Source organism: Vigna unguiculata, chromosome 11 (genome assembly GCF_037176805.1).
Source record: "Vigna unguiculata cultivar grain cowpea cultivar isolate G323 ecotype 2 chromosome 11, ASM3717680v1, whole genome shotgun sequence".
NCBI classification, from domain to species: domain Eukaryota; kingdom Viridiplantae; phylum Streptophyta; class Magnoliopsida; order Fabales; family Fabaceae; genus Vigna; species Vigna unguiculata.
Genome location: NC_140802.1, coordinates 40411518 through 40429715, shown reverse-complemented (window position 1 = coordinate 40429715; position 18198 = coordinate 40411518). Strand labels below are relative to the sequence as shown.

Below are 18198 nucleotides of genomic sequence, written 5' to 3'. Positions count from 1 at the left end.
GTCGGCTGAGTTCAATTATATTTAAAAGAAATTAGTAAAATGAACACATTTTTTAATAATTCAATATCTTGACTCAACTTAACACCTTCGTTATACGATTAATTACCTTTTTTTTAAAAAAAAAAAAACTTGCATATAAGTGTGTAACAGTTTAAATACAAATTATTTCAAATTTAATTTTACTCGTCATAAATTTGAAAGTAAAATAAAAAAATCAAAAAGGTAAACCTTCTCGCATGATTCTTGATTACTTATATAACTTAGCTGAAAAAAGGCATGTTCTTTGTAATAAGCGCTAAAATTTTTTTAAATAACTTTGTAACTGAATTAAATAAATAAGTTACTCTTTTAATATAAGTTTAATTACTTTTGGTACTTGCTTTTATTAAAAAATATCAAATTGGTCATCTATTTCTTTTAAGTTTCAATTTAGTTCTAATATTTTAAAAATTGATACAAATTGGTTCTTTTTATTAATGAATTAATGATTTGTTATCAAAATTGGCACTATAATTATGTTAATTACATTAATAAAGCAAATCATTTTTATTAATTTTAACAAAAAAATCAAGTTGTATCAAGTTTTTAAAAATTTAGATCAATTTGAAACTTAAAAAAACTAGAGGAGACATTTTTGAACAAAAACAGAGATAAAAAAAAGTAATTAATTTAATATATGTATAAAATATACATCACAATAATATTCTCAATTTAACATATAATGACATAATATTTTAAGGATGGAAAATTAAATTAGATAGTAGTTTGCTACACAGGAAAAATCAATTGATTTTTCAGTTATTAGCTTTGTTTACTTTCATGGTTGGAATAATTTACCGTGTTGGGATTGTTCAAAACTTCAACGTGAAATTCAAACGAATAACCTTGTCTCTTTCAAAGGTTCACTTTTATAGCATTGTTCTTGAGTTCGCTGCACTCACCAAGTTCACGAATTCCAACGGTTAGTGTTACAGGCTCTTCTGAAGTGGAATCGAATAATCGAATTTGGTCATCTTCGTGTAATAATTAAGATAAAACGAACCTTGATTTCGTGTCTTTGAATTACAAAACTGTGGAATTTGTGAATGATATAAACGTTTTGCTGTAATTGTTTGTTCATTGAATTTAAGGGTAAAACCAAGGTTATGTAGATTTGAGCTCTTTCATCAAAATAGTATGAATACATGTAATTTTTCTTCAACTCTATTTACAATTAACGTGGAAATCAGTGTTCATTCGATTTCTGCATGCACGTAATCGACAAATTCAAAATTCTTTTGGAGCTGGTTTAGGGTAAAAGCTAAGGCGGCGCTGACAATTGCAAGTCCAGCCAAAAGAACACGAAACTGGACATCTGCTGGAATCCCTGATGTTGCACAAAATATAACTGTTGCACCAATTAGGACTTTCTGCCATATTTGGAATCCCTCATAAGCTTCTTTACACGATGAACACTTCAGAGTATGCTGTTCTAATCTATCCAACATCTACACAACCAAAAAGAAAATGATTAATTTAGTTTATGTGATTAGTACAGAAATGACAACACACTGAATGCAGGTCTTGTTCCTGATTCGGTGTTGTAATAAAGAGTGTGTTCTTAACATTTTTCATTGTTGAAACTGAAAAGCTTGGATCATGTTTGTTGTACCTCACGTTTGGATAAAACTGTTGATGGCAATGGCAGGTCGGTGATGCTGCTAAACCATTCTGGTTGGCCATTGCCATGTCGCCTGAGCCAGTTTCGAAATGCCAAGACAAAGCGATCTGCCTGAGTTGGTGTGAAGGTGATGCTGGTGTACTGTTTGTTAATGTCATCTCCTTCCTTGGTTTTTGAAAGGAAGATTTTCTCTTGGCCTTGAAGGACTATCATGTCTCCATCATATACCTTGTTCGAAGTCCAATGCTCATACCATCTAGGAACTACCTGAGACATTGTAAACCCAAAACTCAGATCTAAGTTACATTAAGCATTCATGAAATTGAATGCAGAAAACATGATTACTCAGAAGAGAACTATAGAGATACAGAAACAACATGGTAGGGCAAGTTAAAGCAGTGACGGACCTACATGTACACCGGAGTGTGCAGGTGCACCCTCCAGTTTTGTTAAAATTATTTCTAAGTATCTGAAAAAAATTTATTTTGCCCCCCTAATCTTATATATTTGAACTTGTGTATAGTTGAGAGTGTACAAATACACTAATTGACTTATCTCCACTACTTAGTGTCTTAGATCCGTCATTGAGTCCGAGTATTGTGTTCAGAAATATTCCAAAGAATATATGATATTGGTTTTGTAGAAAGGAATGATAGTAGCTAATGTATTAAAGTTGCAATGATTTTAAATTCTACAGATATCCGGAACTTGTTCAAATATTCCAGGTCTCAGCATAACTTGTTAAGTCTAAATCCCTTATTATCAGTAACATTGTCCGTGTCCACATAAAAGTAAAATTATTCATCTTCTACTGTTCACCTTTAGCACAATTTCAAAAGTAAGAAAAACTAAATCCTTTCCCACATTATTGAGATGAATCTCAGTTGTCATAATAAACCAACATTGTTATGTCAACTTCTAATGTATATGAAGCAGGTAATAATATTGTAGGTCCTAAGTGGAAAGTTAAGGGTGCTTTTTTCAGACACTACAAAGAAATGTTCAATAGTGTTATTAGTTCAGGCATACTTCAAAATAGACAAATTCTTTCACCTTTCCACGATGATTTAGAATTTGGTACACCATAAACATAAGGACAGAACAAGTTCTCTAGATAAACCAGTAAAAGAACATTGAAATTAAGCAAACTGAACATGTATTTTTAATCAGACAGAAGAAAAATGACAGCATATAGCATAGAAATCTTACTTGCCACCAGGCAGGCCCTGGCACTGTGAACTGGAAGAAGTTTCGAGCACTGCAAACTATGGAGCGAGTCTTACCAGGTGCCATGGGGACATTGAAGGAACATATCCACACAACCCATTTCTGGTCACCAACTACAGGGAGTTTGGTATCAATCTCAATCCTGCAATAATAATAATGCCAGTTGTATTGAGCTTCAGTGGCAACTATTGAAGAAGAGAACAACAGCACCTAGGATGAAAAGTAATAGTTATCTGAAATGCATCATTAATATGCATATAAACACTTAAAAAAGGATGCATTAAGGCATATATACCACCAACATCATTCACCCTTATATCAAATTACCTACTCAAATTGACTATCCTCACCAAGAACCTCACATACTACATGGCAAAGGAACCCTCCAAATTGATTGTCTGATACTCAATGATCTACTTATTGAGGAAGCTTTGGTGGATAAAACATCATATTTCATTCAACAAGTTTCGAGACAAGAAGCCTATGATTGAATGTGTGATACCCAAAAGCTATCCAAAATTATGGCCTTAAATTAAAGTTGAGAACAAATCTTTTGACCCTAAACACTCACAGAATCCATATAATTTCCTTCAGTGTTAACACTGGAACTAAATAATGCACACGAGAACACCACAAAAATCATGGGCTTACTTGTTCATATAGTAACAAGGTGCAACAAATTTGGCACTGATCTTAGGGTTCCCTTCATTTGCCCCAGAGAAGCCCCATGAACCACGAGCATCCATCTTGAATGGCAGAGGCTTGGCTCTGTCTCTCCTTCCTGTGACCTGCAGAATGGACCATATTTATGTTAGTGATTAGGATAATCTTGAGTAACTATCAATACCAAACAATTTCAACTTTTGCAACTGCTTATCAAACAAGACTCTAAATTAAAAATCCATAGTAAGAAAAGTTAATTACAGGGCCACAAATAGAAAAAAGTACATCTACAAGCTTAAGAGACACATGATCAATTAATCCAACACTTGAAACATCAGGTAAAGTTAAAATTCCTACACATTCACTAAGACAGTGAGGATATCTTCCTAATTAAATTCAAACAAACGTTCAAACCAAATTCTCACGAGGGAATATGAATAAGGTTTCTCAAAGTTTTTAAAATATGCTAATCATATGGCGGTTTCAGCGAGTGAAAATGTATAACAAAAGAAACCAACCCAAACTTTCTTCCTGCTAACACTTTTTTGAGTATATTTAACAAACTCCACTTACACCAGAAACGAATAAAATAACTTCAATTTGCACACCAAATTAAATTAAAATAGCCTGCACTAAAAACTCAAGTTGGAGGGTGTCATTTGTACCTTGTGATGAGCAAACTCAATGTGAGAAGGATCAGAGACATTCTCCATTAGAGTATCGTAACCATAGAACAGATCACGCTGAATATTGACAGTGGCAAACTCCGGTTTTTCAAACTCATCAGGCAACCTAAACAAACAAAGTTAGAATAAAACATTCCAAAATCAACATAAAATAATAAACACAAGACAACATCCATTACAAGGGGCCCCATTACAATTAATTTAATGTTACTACTCAGACAAGACAATACAAATCTAAATAAATTACATTGGAGGCTTGGAGGCACTTGCTTTCTCCCAACCATTCTCATCAGGCCAAACAAAGAGCAATCCCTGAGACACTAGAGTAGGGAACCTAGTGGCACACGCTTTAGGAGATCCAACAGCACGTGCTTCTGGACCTTCAGATGCAGCCTGAGGAATCTTGACACAAGATCCACAACCATCAAAAGACCACCCATGGTAAGAACACTGCAACTTCCCATCTTCATCAATCCTTCCTTCCTACAAAAACCAACTTTTTATCACAAAAAAAAAAAAAAAAAAAAAAACTAAAAGGAAACTAATATAGCCAAAAACTACATCTAATAAGTCACTCTCACTCCAAAAGTTAGATTTTTTTTTCCTGGTTGATTTATATTCAAAACTAAACTCTTAGATGTATCAGATATCCAAAACTAGAGAGAGAGAGAGAGAGAGTTATACTCACTGATAAAGGGGCAAGACGATGGGGGCATTTGTCATCAAAAGCAACCCATTGGGAAGTGGACTTGTCGTACCAGAGGACGATTTCACGACCCAGAAGCTGAAACGGAGTGGGTAAGAGAGGGTTCAGATCCTCAATTAACGAAACAGGGTACCAGTGATCCCTCCAGGTGAACTTCGAGGAAGAGCTCTCCTCGTTAAACTCTTCTTCAGTCTCCCCCTTTTCCGTTTCAGGGAACGATTGATCGGTTTCAACCGTTGAGGGTGGCGCCGCAACGCGTGCAGGGGTAAGCAAGGGGCTTCTTCCGCTTCTGGGTCGAGTTTGTTTCGTGAAAAATTGCGTGCCCTTGTTCGACAAGAAGGGAAAGGAATTCACTTTGTTGGTAGTGGGTTTGTTCACTGAGGAGGAAAGCGTGAGTGTGGTTGATAACGCAGAGATGGAGTGCGGGAGTGCCATCAATGGTTTTGTAGTTAATTTTTCTGAGACGTTAAGGTTCGAGGAATTGTACACGGAGGTTCATGCGGGTTATGTTAATAAGAGAATCGAAGAGCAAGGTTTTTGAGTCGTGCAAGCTTCAAATGTTTCTTTCTTCTGCTCTTTCTTTCGGTTCAGACAAAACACTGTTCAGATGTGTCATTCTCTGAGATCTTTTATTTTCTTAGTTTAACTAATTAACTAAATTAGCGAGTGCTTACTGTAAAATTTAGGAAGCAAAATAAAACTTTGAAAAGTTTTGGTGTCGATGTCTGTCTCTAATTAGTATTTTGAGAAATTTTGTTGTTTTATTTTTCAGCGGAGGAGGAAAAGAAGTGAAATCATTCGGTGGAATGATTCATGTCCACAAGTTTGAAGGGTATCTACCACGTGGGTGAGTCTTTGTTTGTAGAAGAGAAAAGAAGGGAAAAGAAGACACTGAAAAACAGTGAGATCTGTTCTTGTTCATGTGTGTACTGGTTTCGGTTTATGCCTTGCTTGCCAAACAAGAAAGAAATTGAAAAAAAAAAATATATATATATATATATATATATTCCATCATCTTATTAAAATTTGTTTAATTTAATCTGGTTTAAAATGATTTGGATTAGATTGCATTTTAGTTTTGGTATTATTTATATTTTTTTAAAAGATATTAAATATTAAATAAATTAAAGTAATTGAAAATTTTAAGTAATTAAAGTGCATCATCAGCTGAATTCCCCTTTCATTCTTAAAATCTTTTATCACAGGCAAATTTCTCCCCATTCCTGTTACTTTTCATACACAGACGAAATATATGAAGCATGGAACAGAATACGAACAAAAATACTAACATATTTCCTATTGGTAAGTGTTTCCGAAACAAGTTAGAATGCATCAACATCGATTCGTGAATGATGCTACGCTTGCTGATCAGAGTGGCCAGAACAACTGGTTCAATCAGAGGAGTTCTTTTAGGAACCTTTTAAAGATGCAAATAAAAAGGGCGTAAAGAACATGTTGGTTGGAGATTAATTCAGGGAAACAACAGCTTTTTTTTTTTAATTTCTCGAGAAATTTCAAAATAATGTTTTTTTTTTTAGTAAACTGATCTAAAGAAGCAGTAAAAATTTCTCGATATAAAAGAAAAAAATAAAAAGCAAAAGAAGGGACTACTTCTGTGCTTTGTTGTTTCGTTTGGTGGGTGTTACGGTGTCCAACTTTGTCGTGCTGTTTTGTCTCCTTTCAATGACTTTCACAACAATGTTTGTATTTGGTTGTTGTGACGTTCAAAGACATACACGCACACAAGATTCTCTATGGAAGTGGTTTTACACCATTAGAGAGTTTGAACAGTTTTCCGGTCTTTCATAATTGGGCAAAATTATGAATCAATTTTAATAACTAAACAATTATGATGAAAGCCAAATAAAACTGTGAATATCAACACTTCAAGGATTAGAATGCACATAGATAGATCTTTCTAAAAAAATCAGAAACCAATTTAACCATTTTTTATATACTTTTCTTGACAACTTTTAAGAAAAAAAAAATATTACCAAAAAAATAAACTGAAACACACTTGCCATAAACATAAAACTGCAGTCATTCGCCTGGATACAGTTTTAAAGTACACACACAAAGCAAGAGCTTATTAAGCCAATCTTCAATCAAAACAAGGAGCAAAACTGTAAGCAAGTACTAGTTTATATGAATTCACACCCGATGAAGCTAACATAACATTCAATAGGCATTTGCATCATAGTTACCCTATGTTCAGAAAACAATGCAAAGAGGAGTTCAAAACACAAAACCAGATTTTGCAAGAAACAACAGCTAATTACGTTGAGGATAGCATCAGTTAAGCAAAACCAAATCTGCAAACTCAAATCCAATCACAAGCTAAGCTTAGCCAAAAGCGCAAATTGCTAGAGAGCTTAAAGTTTTTACAATTGTATGGTCACAAGATGAAGAAAACATATCACTGAGGATAGTAAATTGCATATTTTTTCAGTCCTAAGAAAAAACGAAGACCAGGAAACACATTAGAACAAGTGATTAAGAGGAATCTCGTTTAGTCTTTAACTGAACTAAATGGTATCTTGTAATCCATATAACCAACTTAAACCAGCGAGACAAAAATGTTGTTGTTATTGTGGTCATAGAGACATGCAATACACTACATGTCTTTTTGGAAACAGAAGAGACAGATACAAGTGACATCACAAATAACATCATTCATCTAATACATACAGATTAAGTGACCTCTTCCAGAAAAGAACTCCCATCCTCAAACCTTCTCAGTTCCAAGATTGTGCTTAAGAATCACAATCCACCAAACTGAGGTGAGAAAAAATCTCTTAAACAGCGAGATATATATGACCTTGATCAAACTCAACTTGTTTCATTTTTTCTGCGGACCAACATCAGGACCAACATCACGCGAGCCTGTGTTGATGTAAGGCCCTCGAAAAGTTGCTTGTGGTGGGAGTGGCTTTGTTGGATCAATAACAGGCTTCCTTGATGAACTGTGCAATAATAATAACTTTTAGACAATTCAGAAAAAAGAAAAAAAAATATCATACATGGAACAGGTTTAGATGAACTTGTCCAGAAGAATTTGCAGAAGAGAAAATTACAAAAAAAAAATGAAATTGACTTATCCATAAATTAAAGTTAGTTTATGCATAAGTTGAAAATAAAATTTTAAAAATTATACTGTAAGAGATTACAAATTACCTCACTTTATGAATAATCTGATTTTAACTGATGTAAAGTAAATTTTTTTACTTTTCAATAATTATATTTAAAAAGAAAAATACTTGTTGACAGTGTAAAATGAAGGTATACGAAAGATAAAAATGACACGTTCTTAAGTAATGAGGATGTAATGTGAACGAAAAAACAATGAATTGTGTCAACTTACGCCATGTAGAAGGGAAATGACATGCCTGCTGCAGCGAAAGCAACTAAACCCGCAGCAACCATTAGATTGCGTGCTCGGGCCATCGATCAATCTGTCACCAAATTGCTACAGAAAACCCTAAAAAGAATTTAGAAGGATGAAATCATATAGTAGAGATATTTGATCAAAATTAGAATAAGCAAGGATTAATAAAATAAATGAACTACCTCGGAACTCAACCGAATCTTTTTCTTTGTCAACAAATTTGTTGCGGTGCCAATCGAAACTCGCGAACCCTAACTCCGGAGCAGATTTTTTTTTTTTTTCTGGGTCAGAGTTTCACATTCCAGTGAAAGCTATGGTGAAGAATGAAGATGAGCGTGATTCCTTCTTTTTTTTTCTGGTCAACAGTTCAAAGGAGTATGGGCCTCGAGAGGCCCAGAAGGAAACAAATACTTAGGTCTGCTATTCTCACTCCTTTTTTGGTTCTTTTACAACCTACTTGTATAAAAGAAAAATGCGTATTGGTACTGAACTTGTTTTCGTAAAACTACATGAAGCTGTTGATTTTGGTCAAAATTTATTTTATAATTTTTTATTTCAATTAAGAATTATTTATGAAAAAGGATATTCGTCTATGTATTACCATTTGAACGTAAATTCGAAAAAAAATGTCCTAAATAATTATCATTCATCTGACATTTATCTAACCCTTCTCAATTTAAAGTTAAAGTTTTGTAATTTTAAAACTTAAAAATTTATTTTTATTTTTCATTAAGAAAGCTATTTTTTTCAAATATTTATTTGATCTTGATTCCCCTCATGAAGAGAAGTTCGTCTATGTTTTACCATTTGTACGTAAATTCGGAAAAAAAAAATCGTAAATAATTATCATTCGGCTGACATTTATCTAACCCTTCTCAATTTAAAGTTGAAGTTTTGGGATTTTAAAAACTTCAAAATTTATTTTTATCTTTCATGAAGAAAGCTATTTTTTCAAATATTTATTTGATCTTGACTTCCCCTTATGAACAAAAATTCAGTACAAGTTCGATTAATGCTACCCAATTCATACTTCTATCATAGGTCTTACTATTTACTAAAAGCAATTGAGAACTTGTTTTAAAATATATTCAAAAGGTATAACAACCGTAAAAAAAATTCAAAACTAGTAGAACCTACTTAAAAATTTTAGAACAAAGGATCTTAAGAGTGATTTATCCTTAGAATTATTTTTTTCTTGAATAATTCATGTTTTGAATATGCTAAATAATGCGTGGACTGCAGAAATTTTAATATGAAAAGAAAACCAGACAATTATTTTTTCCAGGAATACATTTCATCTTGTGAGTACCCTCCCTAATTCATTATTCCACCTTGCCTTTCATTCATTTCATGAATTCAATGTTAGAATAAACTATGATTTATTTAAATGTTACAACGACATTTATTCATCAACAAGAGGCATTATTGCCAGATAATGTAATTTCAATGATAATTATGAATCAAAAATAAACGTTATAATTTTAAATCTTCCAAGAATCACAATGCCTCATAAGTTCAAAATCAAAATCATAAACTGAACAAGTTATTGCAAATCAACCCAAACCCACCAACGGTCTTCTGTAAAACTACTATCATCCAAATACATAAAAAGGAAAACACATTGTGCCTTCATGGAGCGGTGAAAGAGCAAAAAGTTGTTTTTCAACAAGTACATAATCTGGTTCAAAAACCAGAAAGAAGATCATTTTTACATCGCCGTTAAAAGACGTCGAAGTGATCAATAGAAAAACACAAATTGAAGCATGGAGCCATAGCAGAATGTAACTGATAATGACTATTATATAATCCACGAAGCCCACAAGAGTACACGAGAGGTACACCAACACAAATCGAAGAAACACCATGTCCACAACACATTCAAATAAAATGAAACCACGTTAAGATTCTCCACAAAAAGAGAATTCCATCGGTTAGGTCTTCATAATATCACCCATATTCCAACAAAATAAAAATCTATATAACATTGTATTCCCACTTTCGGATTTGCGAAGGAAGTGTTCATTCATTTGACAAGCATGCTTTGCTGGGCCTGGTTCTCCTGCTGCTGCTGATAATTCAAAGGCCTCCTGAAAAGCATTATGTGTGGCTCAGGGCGATGAATAGCGTAATGAACCCAACCACGGCTCTGCTGAACCCCAATTGCTCGCCACTCATTCTGTAATAACATAAAACCAAAACACTTAGACAACCTAAGATAAAAACAAAACAGAAATGGCACTTGCACCACAAAAGTTGCATAAGAAAAATAAATACATGAAAATCTCATAAGCTCAACTTTCAATCAGATAACAGAACACAGAACAAATGTCGTACATGAACCACCCTCATCCGAACAAACTTGCAAAATTATGCTTTTGTTACAATAGTGATTATAAACCTTTCTATAGTAAAATATAATAAACAGCAACACAACCTTTTCAATAGGTAACAAAGTTTGAAGGAAATTTAAACACGTTGATTCCTTGATTGATTAATATTCATTAAGTCCTTTTGCATACAGGAAAGGAGAAAACACTAAGAATTTTCTTCACTTTTCAAGGATAGATTCTCTGTAAACTGACTTTAAATTCAAAAAAAGTAAAACATGAATGGCTACCAAACACAAACAAAATCAAATTGAAACAACATAACGAAAAAAAATAAAGAAAATCAACTTACTTCAGAGAGAAGCCGATTCTTAGGAAGCATTTTGGCCACTTCAGGAGGCAGAACCACATGTCTGAACAACAAAATTAACATCAATATAAAAATCATTGAAATCAAAATAATATTACAAAGCTGAAGAAGAGAAAGGATTCAAGTGCGTATACCTGTATTCATAGGTGTCATCGAAGTACTTCTCAGAATACTGGATCTGACCCATCCTCAAAAATTAGGGTTTGTAAGTTTGCTCGATTAAATCTGCTACAAGACGACACAAAAAATTCTCAACTAAAATAGAATAATCAAATAATCAAACATAATAATTGACAGAGAAGAAAAAAAGGAGTATAGAGAGAAAAAAATTTCTCACCTGAAGAGTGAAGATTGAGAGTGAGCGAAGAAGAAGAGAACAACGAGGAATATATTGTTCAATGAATATGAAGGATGAAATTGTAAATTCAGTCTTATACTACTTTTTTGTGCAGAGATTTATTTTTATTCTTTTCTATTTATTTTAATAACACTTAAAAAAATAACGGCTAATAAGTAAAGTAATAATAACGGCTTTATTTCTAACATTTCAAATTTTAGATTTTCCCGCTCCTCAGTAGAATTTTCTACACACACTCACCACGGTTAACCCAATTTTGAACTTTTCCTGACCCTTATAAGTGGAAATCCCATTAAATATAAGTAGAGAACTATTTTCTAAGACTTAAGCACATTAAAAAAATTGAAAGAATTTTAATTCACTCCAGGACTACTTTTTTAATAAATAAAAGCAAAGAAATTTATTCCATCGCTAAAAATTAACTAAAGGTTCTCAACAATATAATAATCTACCAACAATAACATTTCTATTGATAATAATTTATCATAAAAAAATAGTAAACGTGGCAGAATTATGCAAATGCAAATGTTTAGAAAAAGGTACAATTTCTACTGATTATTTAGAAAAATATGAATAAAAATGTATTATTAAAGAAGTGAAATAATTTAAAGTTTAGTTAGATTGAAGAAAAAAAATTAAATCTATTATACTAAAATAAAGTTAATTAATGACATTTAACGTGATGTTATCTGCCATAGTTTTACAGTAACTTTTGTCTATAATTTTCAACACATGAAAAATATAAATGTAATTTAAACTCATGCTAACAACTACAACGTGTGTGTATATATATATTTAATCACTTACCTTAACAATTTTTACAAACTTCAGGATAACATAAAATTCCAACACTATAAATAACTACGTAGCTCTAACATGAATGCACACATTGAAACTCACAAATGAAACAAACTCATTATTGTCACCTTCCTCATTGACCACGTTGTTGTCACAGGTTGCATTTGCACAAGCTTAGTTTTAGTTTCGTTATCTATTGTGTTATTTTTTACAAATGACAATCGTGAAACTCCGGTAGGCTTCTAGGTTTATAGCTCTTTTGCTCCTTTAAACAGACAACAAACACAAATCTTGATGCTTCTCTCACTTAACTTTTAAGTTTTTTTTTTTTTTTATCCATCACATTACTTTTTACTTCCTTCTCTTCTCACTTATAGTAGCACTAGTATCTTCATTGGATTTCACCAAACTTGGTAGAATTTTAGGGTTTGTTCACTTGAAGAGATGAGTTTGAGGAAGAGAGAGTGGATGGGTTCGAGTGGATATGAGAGTGAATTGTGTGTTGTTTTTTTTAAGGGATTTAGAGATGATTGTAAGTGAATTTGAGAGTAAAGTTTATGAGTGATTTGATTGATGTGATAGATAAAAAAATATTTTAATAAATATAAAAGATAAATTACTATACTACCCTTCATGTAATTAGTATTTGTATTATATTATTATTATTATTTAATTTTATTATTAATATAATTATTATTTTATTTATTATTATTATTATTATTATTGCAATTTTTTTCTACTAATCCTCTTTTCATTTTTGCAATTTTTTTTCTTCATTTCATGCTCTTTACACATAACTCCAATATAATTTCAAATGATAACAATGCATTTAAGTAAAATAGATTTTATGAACTATAAATATTCTCCAATCTTTACATTTGGGCGAGGATTCATCATACCCTCAATCCCTTAAATCCACTCTTTCAAACCTTAGTTGGAAAATCAGCACAAGTGAACAAAGAATCCATTCTTGAAAGTGAACAGAGCCTTAATCTTTCGTAATAAACTAAAATTTAAATTTTTTTTCTTCACTTGCTAGATGAATCGATAGATGCTTCAACCAAATTTTGGATCTTTTCAATCCACTTCGGCCTAGAGAACTACAAATATGATATTGGGCCGCCTTCATAGTAAAGAAAAATTTCCTTTTCAAATTTGTGTCAACTTTGTACAACTCAACAAAATGATTTGAATACAAAATCAATCCACAAAAGTCTGAAATTTGAAAATGTGTGAATAGATTAATTATAAATAATAGGGTTAAATATGTTTTTTTATCTCCTAATTTTTGAAAATTAGAATTATTCTCTCTTCGAAATTTTTATCCAATTTAGTTCTTCAACATTAGAAATGCGTGAATTTAGTCATTTCAATCAAATTTTGTGAAATTTATTTAACGTTTCATATGCGTTTTATGGTAGTATTTGAGTTAACATTGAAGTAGAAATGTGTCAAACTGTATAAACAACTCAAATACAATCATGAAATGCGTTTAAATGTCAAATAAATTTAACAAAATTTGGTTAAAATGACTAAATTCACATATTTTTAAAGATGAAGGATTAAATTGGTTCAAAGTTTCGAATATAAATTAATTTTATATTTCACTGAAAATTAATAGATAAAAACATATTTAATCCTAAATAATATAATATTGAAAGGAGGTTTTAGGAAAGGTAAAAGAAAAAAAAAATAGGGTTCAAGAGGAATTGAAAGATTTGAAAATTAAGTTGATAAAATGTAAGAGGAATAAAGAAGAGAATGAAAATAAAGACGGATAAAAAAAAATGTTGTTTACCTTATAAGAAGACAAAGAAAAGAAAGGAAATTTGATTTATCTATATTAAAAAATAATCTACCACCAGAAAGTTTTCTATTTTTATTTTATTTATCTCTCTTTTAGTCATCTATCTTCTTTGATGTATTTTGTATAAATGACCTTTTGTCTATTATTTTAAAGTTTAACTTATTATGTTATCTATTTATTTATTTATATATATATATATATATATATATAATATAATATAATATGATAATTTATTAATTATATATCTTTTAAAGAACATTTATATCAATGATTATTTTGAAATTTAATTTATATGTATTAGTATAAAAAACTTATATTTACATTAATAAAGTAAAATCATTTTTAAATATCATTTTATTATTGTTAATAACCTTTTAACATATATAAAAACATTTCTTAAATTGTAATATTTCGATGTTTAAACAATAGGATGAGTCATAATAATGAAATAATAAGAATAGAGTAAAAGATAAATAAAAGACGGAAAAAAATATAATTTATTTTGTAATGAAAAGTGACTTTTTGTTATTATTTTTGTTTTATATATATATATATATATATATATATATATATTTATTTATTTGGTATACTCAATAAATTTCACGTCGTTTAATAATCAAAGTCAAATGCAGTTTAAATATTCTTCCAATTACCTATATTTTTTGAAGTATTTTTTAAGAATAAAATTGTGACGAAACACTACTCCAAAATGAGAATGCAATGGTTGATGTTGTCGGATTATCAAAAGATAGCAAGGACTTAAAATTAAAAAATATGTATCTTTTGGAAATTATTTTTATCAATTAATATTTTAATATTTGTTTTTTATATTATTAGTATCAGAAAAATTGCACATTAGTAAATAAAAATAATTTATTATACAAGTGATAAACTTTAACGCATAAAAGATAAAAGACTCAAATTCAAAATGTTATTACATGAACCAAGTCACACTTCTAAATGAACCAAATAATTTAATATGTGCAACAAAAATATTTATTTTGTAATTATTTTTCATCAACTTTTTTACAACATGTGTTGGTGCATTTTATATTTTAAAAATTTGAAACCATAACTACTCAGTTATTGAATTCTATATTAATTTAAATGAAAAAAAAATCATCAGCACAAAAAAATGTGTAAATATATATTTAATGTAGAGTTGTATCATAAACATATAGAGTTTAGTACACACGCCAAGTATGTCTACACTTAGAAAAATAACACGTCTACTTGTGAAAAATTTAATGTGTTAGTCCAAATTAAATAAAAAGTGAAATTATAAACATAAAATTAATTTAACTTTCTGATGGAAGTAATATATTTTTTACTGTTTAAAAAAAATGACATTAATATAAAATGTTTGTATGTATTGGTATTAGTATTTAAGTTTGAACTTTTAATCAACTCTATAAGTCACTTAATGAGCTTGTTATAAAAATAATTATATTCTTTAATTAATCTACATATAATAAAGTCGTATTTATCATGTACTAATGTACTAATTCTTCATAAATATATTATTTTTTGTTTACAAAGTTTTTTAAAATGGTATTCTTATTTTAATAATATCTAGATAATTTTTTTTCTAATAATTAATAAATTGATCATTCTTGTTTTTATATTGTGATCTCTTTACAAAACAATAAAAATATGAACAGAAAAGCACAGTTTCTACTAATTATTTTAAAATTACTATAATTAAAGATATAAATAACAAAGTGATTTAAAGTTTAGTTAAATTAAAAAATTCATTGGAAACAGCAAATTATATTTTAAATCTGGTCAAAATAATTAATTTTGATTTAAATATGGAATATTAAAAATATTTTAGCAACAGACAATTTTTGCATTGCTATTTGGTAACTTTATTGTTATCTACATAAATATATATTATATAATTATTAATAATTGTTGCACTTTTATTCTTGTAGAGAAATTAAATATATTTATTTTTATGTTAACAAAGTAAAATCAACACTTTTTCAATTTGGTGAGAAATTAAAAATACTTTTTAAAAATTAAGAAACCAAAATTAATAAATTTAATTTGATGAACTAAAAAAAATATGTTTATCATTATATATATATATATATATATATATATATATATATATATATATATATATATATATATATATATATATCATCAAATTGTAATAACTTTAAGTATAACCAACCGCTAATGTTTATATCAGTTGAGTATATAATGACATTGCACATAAAACTAAATATTTGTAATATATATTTTTGTATTATCAATCTAGTGCAAAATTCATAAGAAAGAAGAAAAGCCAAACATTATTTATGGATACAAATATCTCTATAAAAATAAAAATAGAAGAATATATTACATACACAGTGCACATCTTCCACGTTTAAACTCTTTGACAGTACAATCTTGGCATTCTCATTACACTCAATACACTTGTTCTTTTGAAAAAAAAATAAAATTGACAATACCTACAATTTACACAAAACTTATCTTCTCACTTTGAAACCTCCCAAAACCTTCTCCGCAACTTTCTTCAAAGTGTTTAAAGAAATATTTAAAAATGTATTCATGATATTCTCGAAAAGTACCAGCATGCAACTTAAAAATTATATGTAACACAACCTATTTCCATTAAAAAAAAAGTTAATTATTGATATTTGTATTTATTCAGTTATTTCAACTTTGTTGCAAACTTCACAATAACAATATTCCAATGTTAGAAATAACTCAGAGAAGTCCTGTAGATTTCTTCGAAAAACCACATGCATCTTTCATGAATGCACATAATGAAAAAAACCAAAACTTATAAAAAATTAACAAAACAATACCTTGATGCTGCAAACATATTTCACAAGTATTCATTCAAGAATTTCAGAAGATAAAAGATCTTTTAGCTTGAAATGAAAGTTTTTTTTCCATAAAACTCATAAAAGATGTCACCGGAGTTGAAGCAACAATCATAGAAAGATTGTTTCTTTCTTTCTCAACACTATTACTATTAGCCTTGTTATCACTATTTTCTAATTTTTTTAATATTGATTGTATAGACTCTATTGGGTTTTCAACATGTAACCCAAAGTTGAAACAATCTCATTGTTGACATCTTCCTCTTTGATTCTATTATTATCACAAAGAAGTTGATTTTGCACAATCTCAGTCTTAGGTATGCTCTTCATCACAAACAATAATTATTACACCTTTATCCTCTACTTGGGTTTTAGGTTCATCACTCTTGTGTTCCTTTTCACAAATTACCAACATTCTTGCTTCATCACTCACTTGACTTTTAAAGTTTTTTTCATCCATGGCATATTTTTTACTTTCATTCTCCTCCTTGCTTTTTACCAAATTTATTAGATTTTTAATCTTTTGTAACCTAGATTTTTCGCATCGCTTGTGATATGAATTAGTAGATACCTCAACAAAAGTTTGGCCTTTTTTTATCAGGTTCGGCCTAGAGAACCACATATAGGACATTGTGCCTTCATAGCAAAGGCAAATTCCCTTTTCAAACCTGAACGAATTTCATACAACTCTACAAATTATTCTGATGAATTTGTATTGTTCACCATGTAGGCGGTGGGTACAAAATCAATCGGTAAAAATTTATTTGTATTGTTTTCCATGTAGTGGGTGGATACAAAATCAATCCATAAAAGTTTAAAATTTGAAGTTCTGTGAATAAAAGTGGTTATAAATAATATAAGATTGTAACAAGGTGTGAACATGCAAGCAATTGAAAAATGTAAAAGAAAAAAAAAGTATTTAAAGAAGACTTAAGAGATTTGATAATTGAGTTTGATAAAAGTAGGAGAATAAAGAAAAGAATGAACATAGAGACCGAGACAAAGAAATGTTGCTTATCGTAAGAGGTAAGAGAAGACGAAGAAAGTGTGTCTGATTTATCTAGAACCCAAAGTAATCTTACCACCACAAAGTTGTGTATTTTTATTCTTCTTCTCTCTCATACCTTAGTTCGCCTTTTTGTCTTCTCTATCGTATTTTGTATAAATTATTTTTTATTTATTACTTTAAAATTTAAATTATTAATAACTATATATATATATAATGAAATTTTATCAATTAAAAAATGTAAAAGAAAAAATAAATTATGCTTACCTTAAAATAAGACAAAGAAAGTGTGTATGATTTATTTAGAATCCAAAGTAAACCTAGCATCACAGAGTTGTGTATTTTTATTCTCCTACTCTCTCTTT

At 29.8% G+C, this 18198-nt stretch overlaps 3 protein-coding genes and 1 long non-coding RNA gene across 6 annotated transcripts; 1 reads left to right on the top strand and 3 right to left on the bottom strand.

Moving 5' to 3' along the window:
- Window positions 1–1124: 1124 nt before the first annotated feature.
- Window positions 1125–5589, bottom strand: ACD1 (Pheophorbide a oxygenase family protein with Rieske 2Fe-2S domain-containing protein). The gene is made up of 7 exons (XM_028055090.2): window positions 4925–5589; window positions 4484–4719; window positions 4216–4342; window positions 3539–3675; window positions 2870–3029; window positions 1652–1927; window positions 1125–1487 (listed from the first exon to the last, which is right to left on the bottom strand). The coding sequence occupies exons 1-7, from the start codon at window positions 5375–5377 to the stop codon at window positions 1233–1235; spliced, it is 1644 nt and encodes a 547-aa protein (XP_027910891.1). The 5' UTR covers window positions 5378–5589; the 3' UTR covers window positions 1125–1232.
- On the top strand, window positions 4502–5942 carry LOC114169786 (uncharacterized). The gene is made up of 2 exons (XR_003601006.2): window positions 4502–4677; window positions 5715–5942. It is a non-coding gene; the product is annotated as an uncharacterized LOC114169786 (long non-coding RNA).
- A 1521-nt stretch (window positions 5943–7463) lies between these two features.
- LOC114169985 (uncharacterized) lies at window positions 7464–8734 on the bottom strand. 2 transcript variants are annotated; one of them, XM_028055413.2, is made up of 3 exons: window positions 8510–8734; window positions 8304–8408; window positions 7464–7905 (listed from the first exon to the last, which is right to left on the bottom strand). In XM_028055413.2, exons 2-3 carry the CDS (start codon window positions 8384–8386, stop codon window positions 7782–7784), a joined length of 207 nt encoding a protein of 68 aa, XP_027911214.1. In that variant the 5' UTR covers window positions 8387–8408; window positions 8510–8734; the 3' UTR covers window positions 7464–7781. The 2 variants fall into 2 exon arrangements, with proteins under 2 accessions (XP_027911214.1, XP_027911213.1); XM_028055412.2 differs by having other exon boundaries at window positions 8304–8420; window positions 8510–8724.
- Window positions 8735–10099: 1365 nt separating this feature from the next.
- Window positions 10100–11496, bottom strand: LOC114168657 (cyclin-dependent kinases regulatory subunit 1). 2 transcript variants are annotated; one of them, XM_028053553.2, is made up of 4 exons: window positions 11362–11496; window positions 11159–11249; window positions 11007–11067; window positions 10100–10503 (listed from the first exon to the last, which is right to left on the bottom strand). In XM_028053553.2, the coding sequence occupies exons 2-4, from the start codon at window positions 11209–11211 to the stop codon at window positions 10351–10353; spliced, it is 267 nt and encodes an 88-aa protein (XP_027909354.1). In that variant the 5' UTR covers window positions 11212–11249; window positions 11362–11496; the 3' UTR covers window positions 10100–10350. The 2 variants fall into 2 exon arrangements, with proteins under 2 accessions (XP_027909354.1, XP_027909355.1); XM_028053554.2 differs by having other exon boundaries at window positions 11159–11252; window positions 11362–11488.
- Window positions 11497–18198: the final 6702 nt, after the last annotated feature.

Excerpts from the sequence above, each read along its gene's own strand:
- ACD1 (XM_028055090.2), bottom strand. The coding sequence starts at position 5,377 with ATGGCACTCCCGCACTCCATCTCTGCGTTATCAACCACACTCACGCTT. Across the intron at positions 4,343-4,483 it reads AGTGCCTCCAAGCCTCCAAT|GTTGCCTGATGAGTTTGAAA; the intron begins GTAATTTATTTA and ends TTGTTTGTTTAG. Across the intron at positions 3,676-4,215 it reads TTGAGTTTGCTCATCACAAG|GTCACAGGAAGGAGAGACAG; the intron begins GTACAAATGACA and ends TCCATTCTGCAG.
- LOC114169985 (XM_028055413.2), bottom strand. The coding sequence starts at position 8,386 with ATGGCCCGAGCACGCAATCTAATGGTTGCTGCGGGTTTAGTTGCTTTC. Across the intron at positions 7,906-8,303 it reads TCATTTCCCTTCTACATGGC|TTCATCAAGGAAGCCTGTTA; the intron begins GTAAGTTGACAC and ends ATTATTGCACAG.
- LOC114168657 (XM_028053553.2), bottom strand. The coding sequence starts at position 11,211 with ATGGGTCAGATCCAGTATTCTGAGAAGTACTTCGATGACACCTATGAA. Across the intron at positions 11,068-11,158 it reads GATGACACCTATGAATACAG|ACATGTGGTTCTGCCTCCTG; the intron begins GTATACGCACTT and ends TTTGTTGTTCAG. Across the intron at positions 10,504-11,006 it reads AGAATCGGCTTCTCTCTGAA|AATGAGTGGCGAGCAATTGG; the intron begins GTAAGTTGATTT and ends ATGTTATTACAG.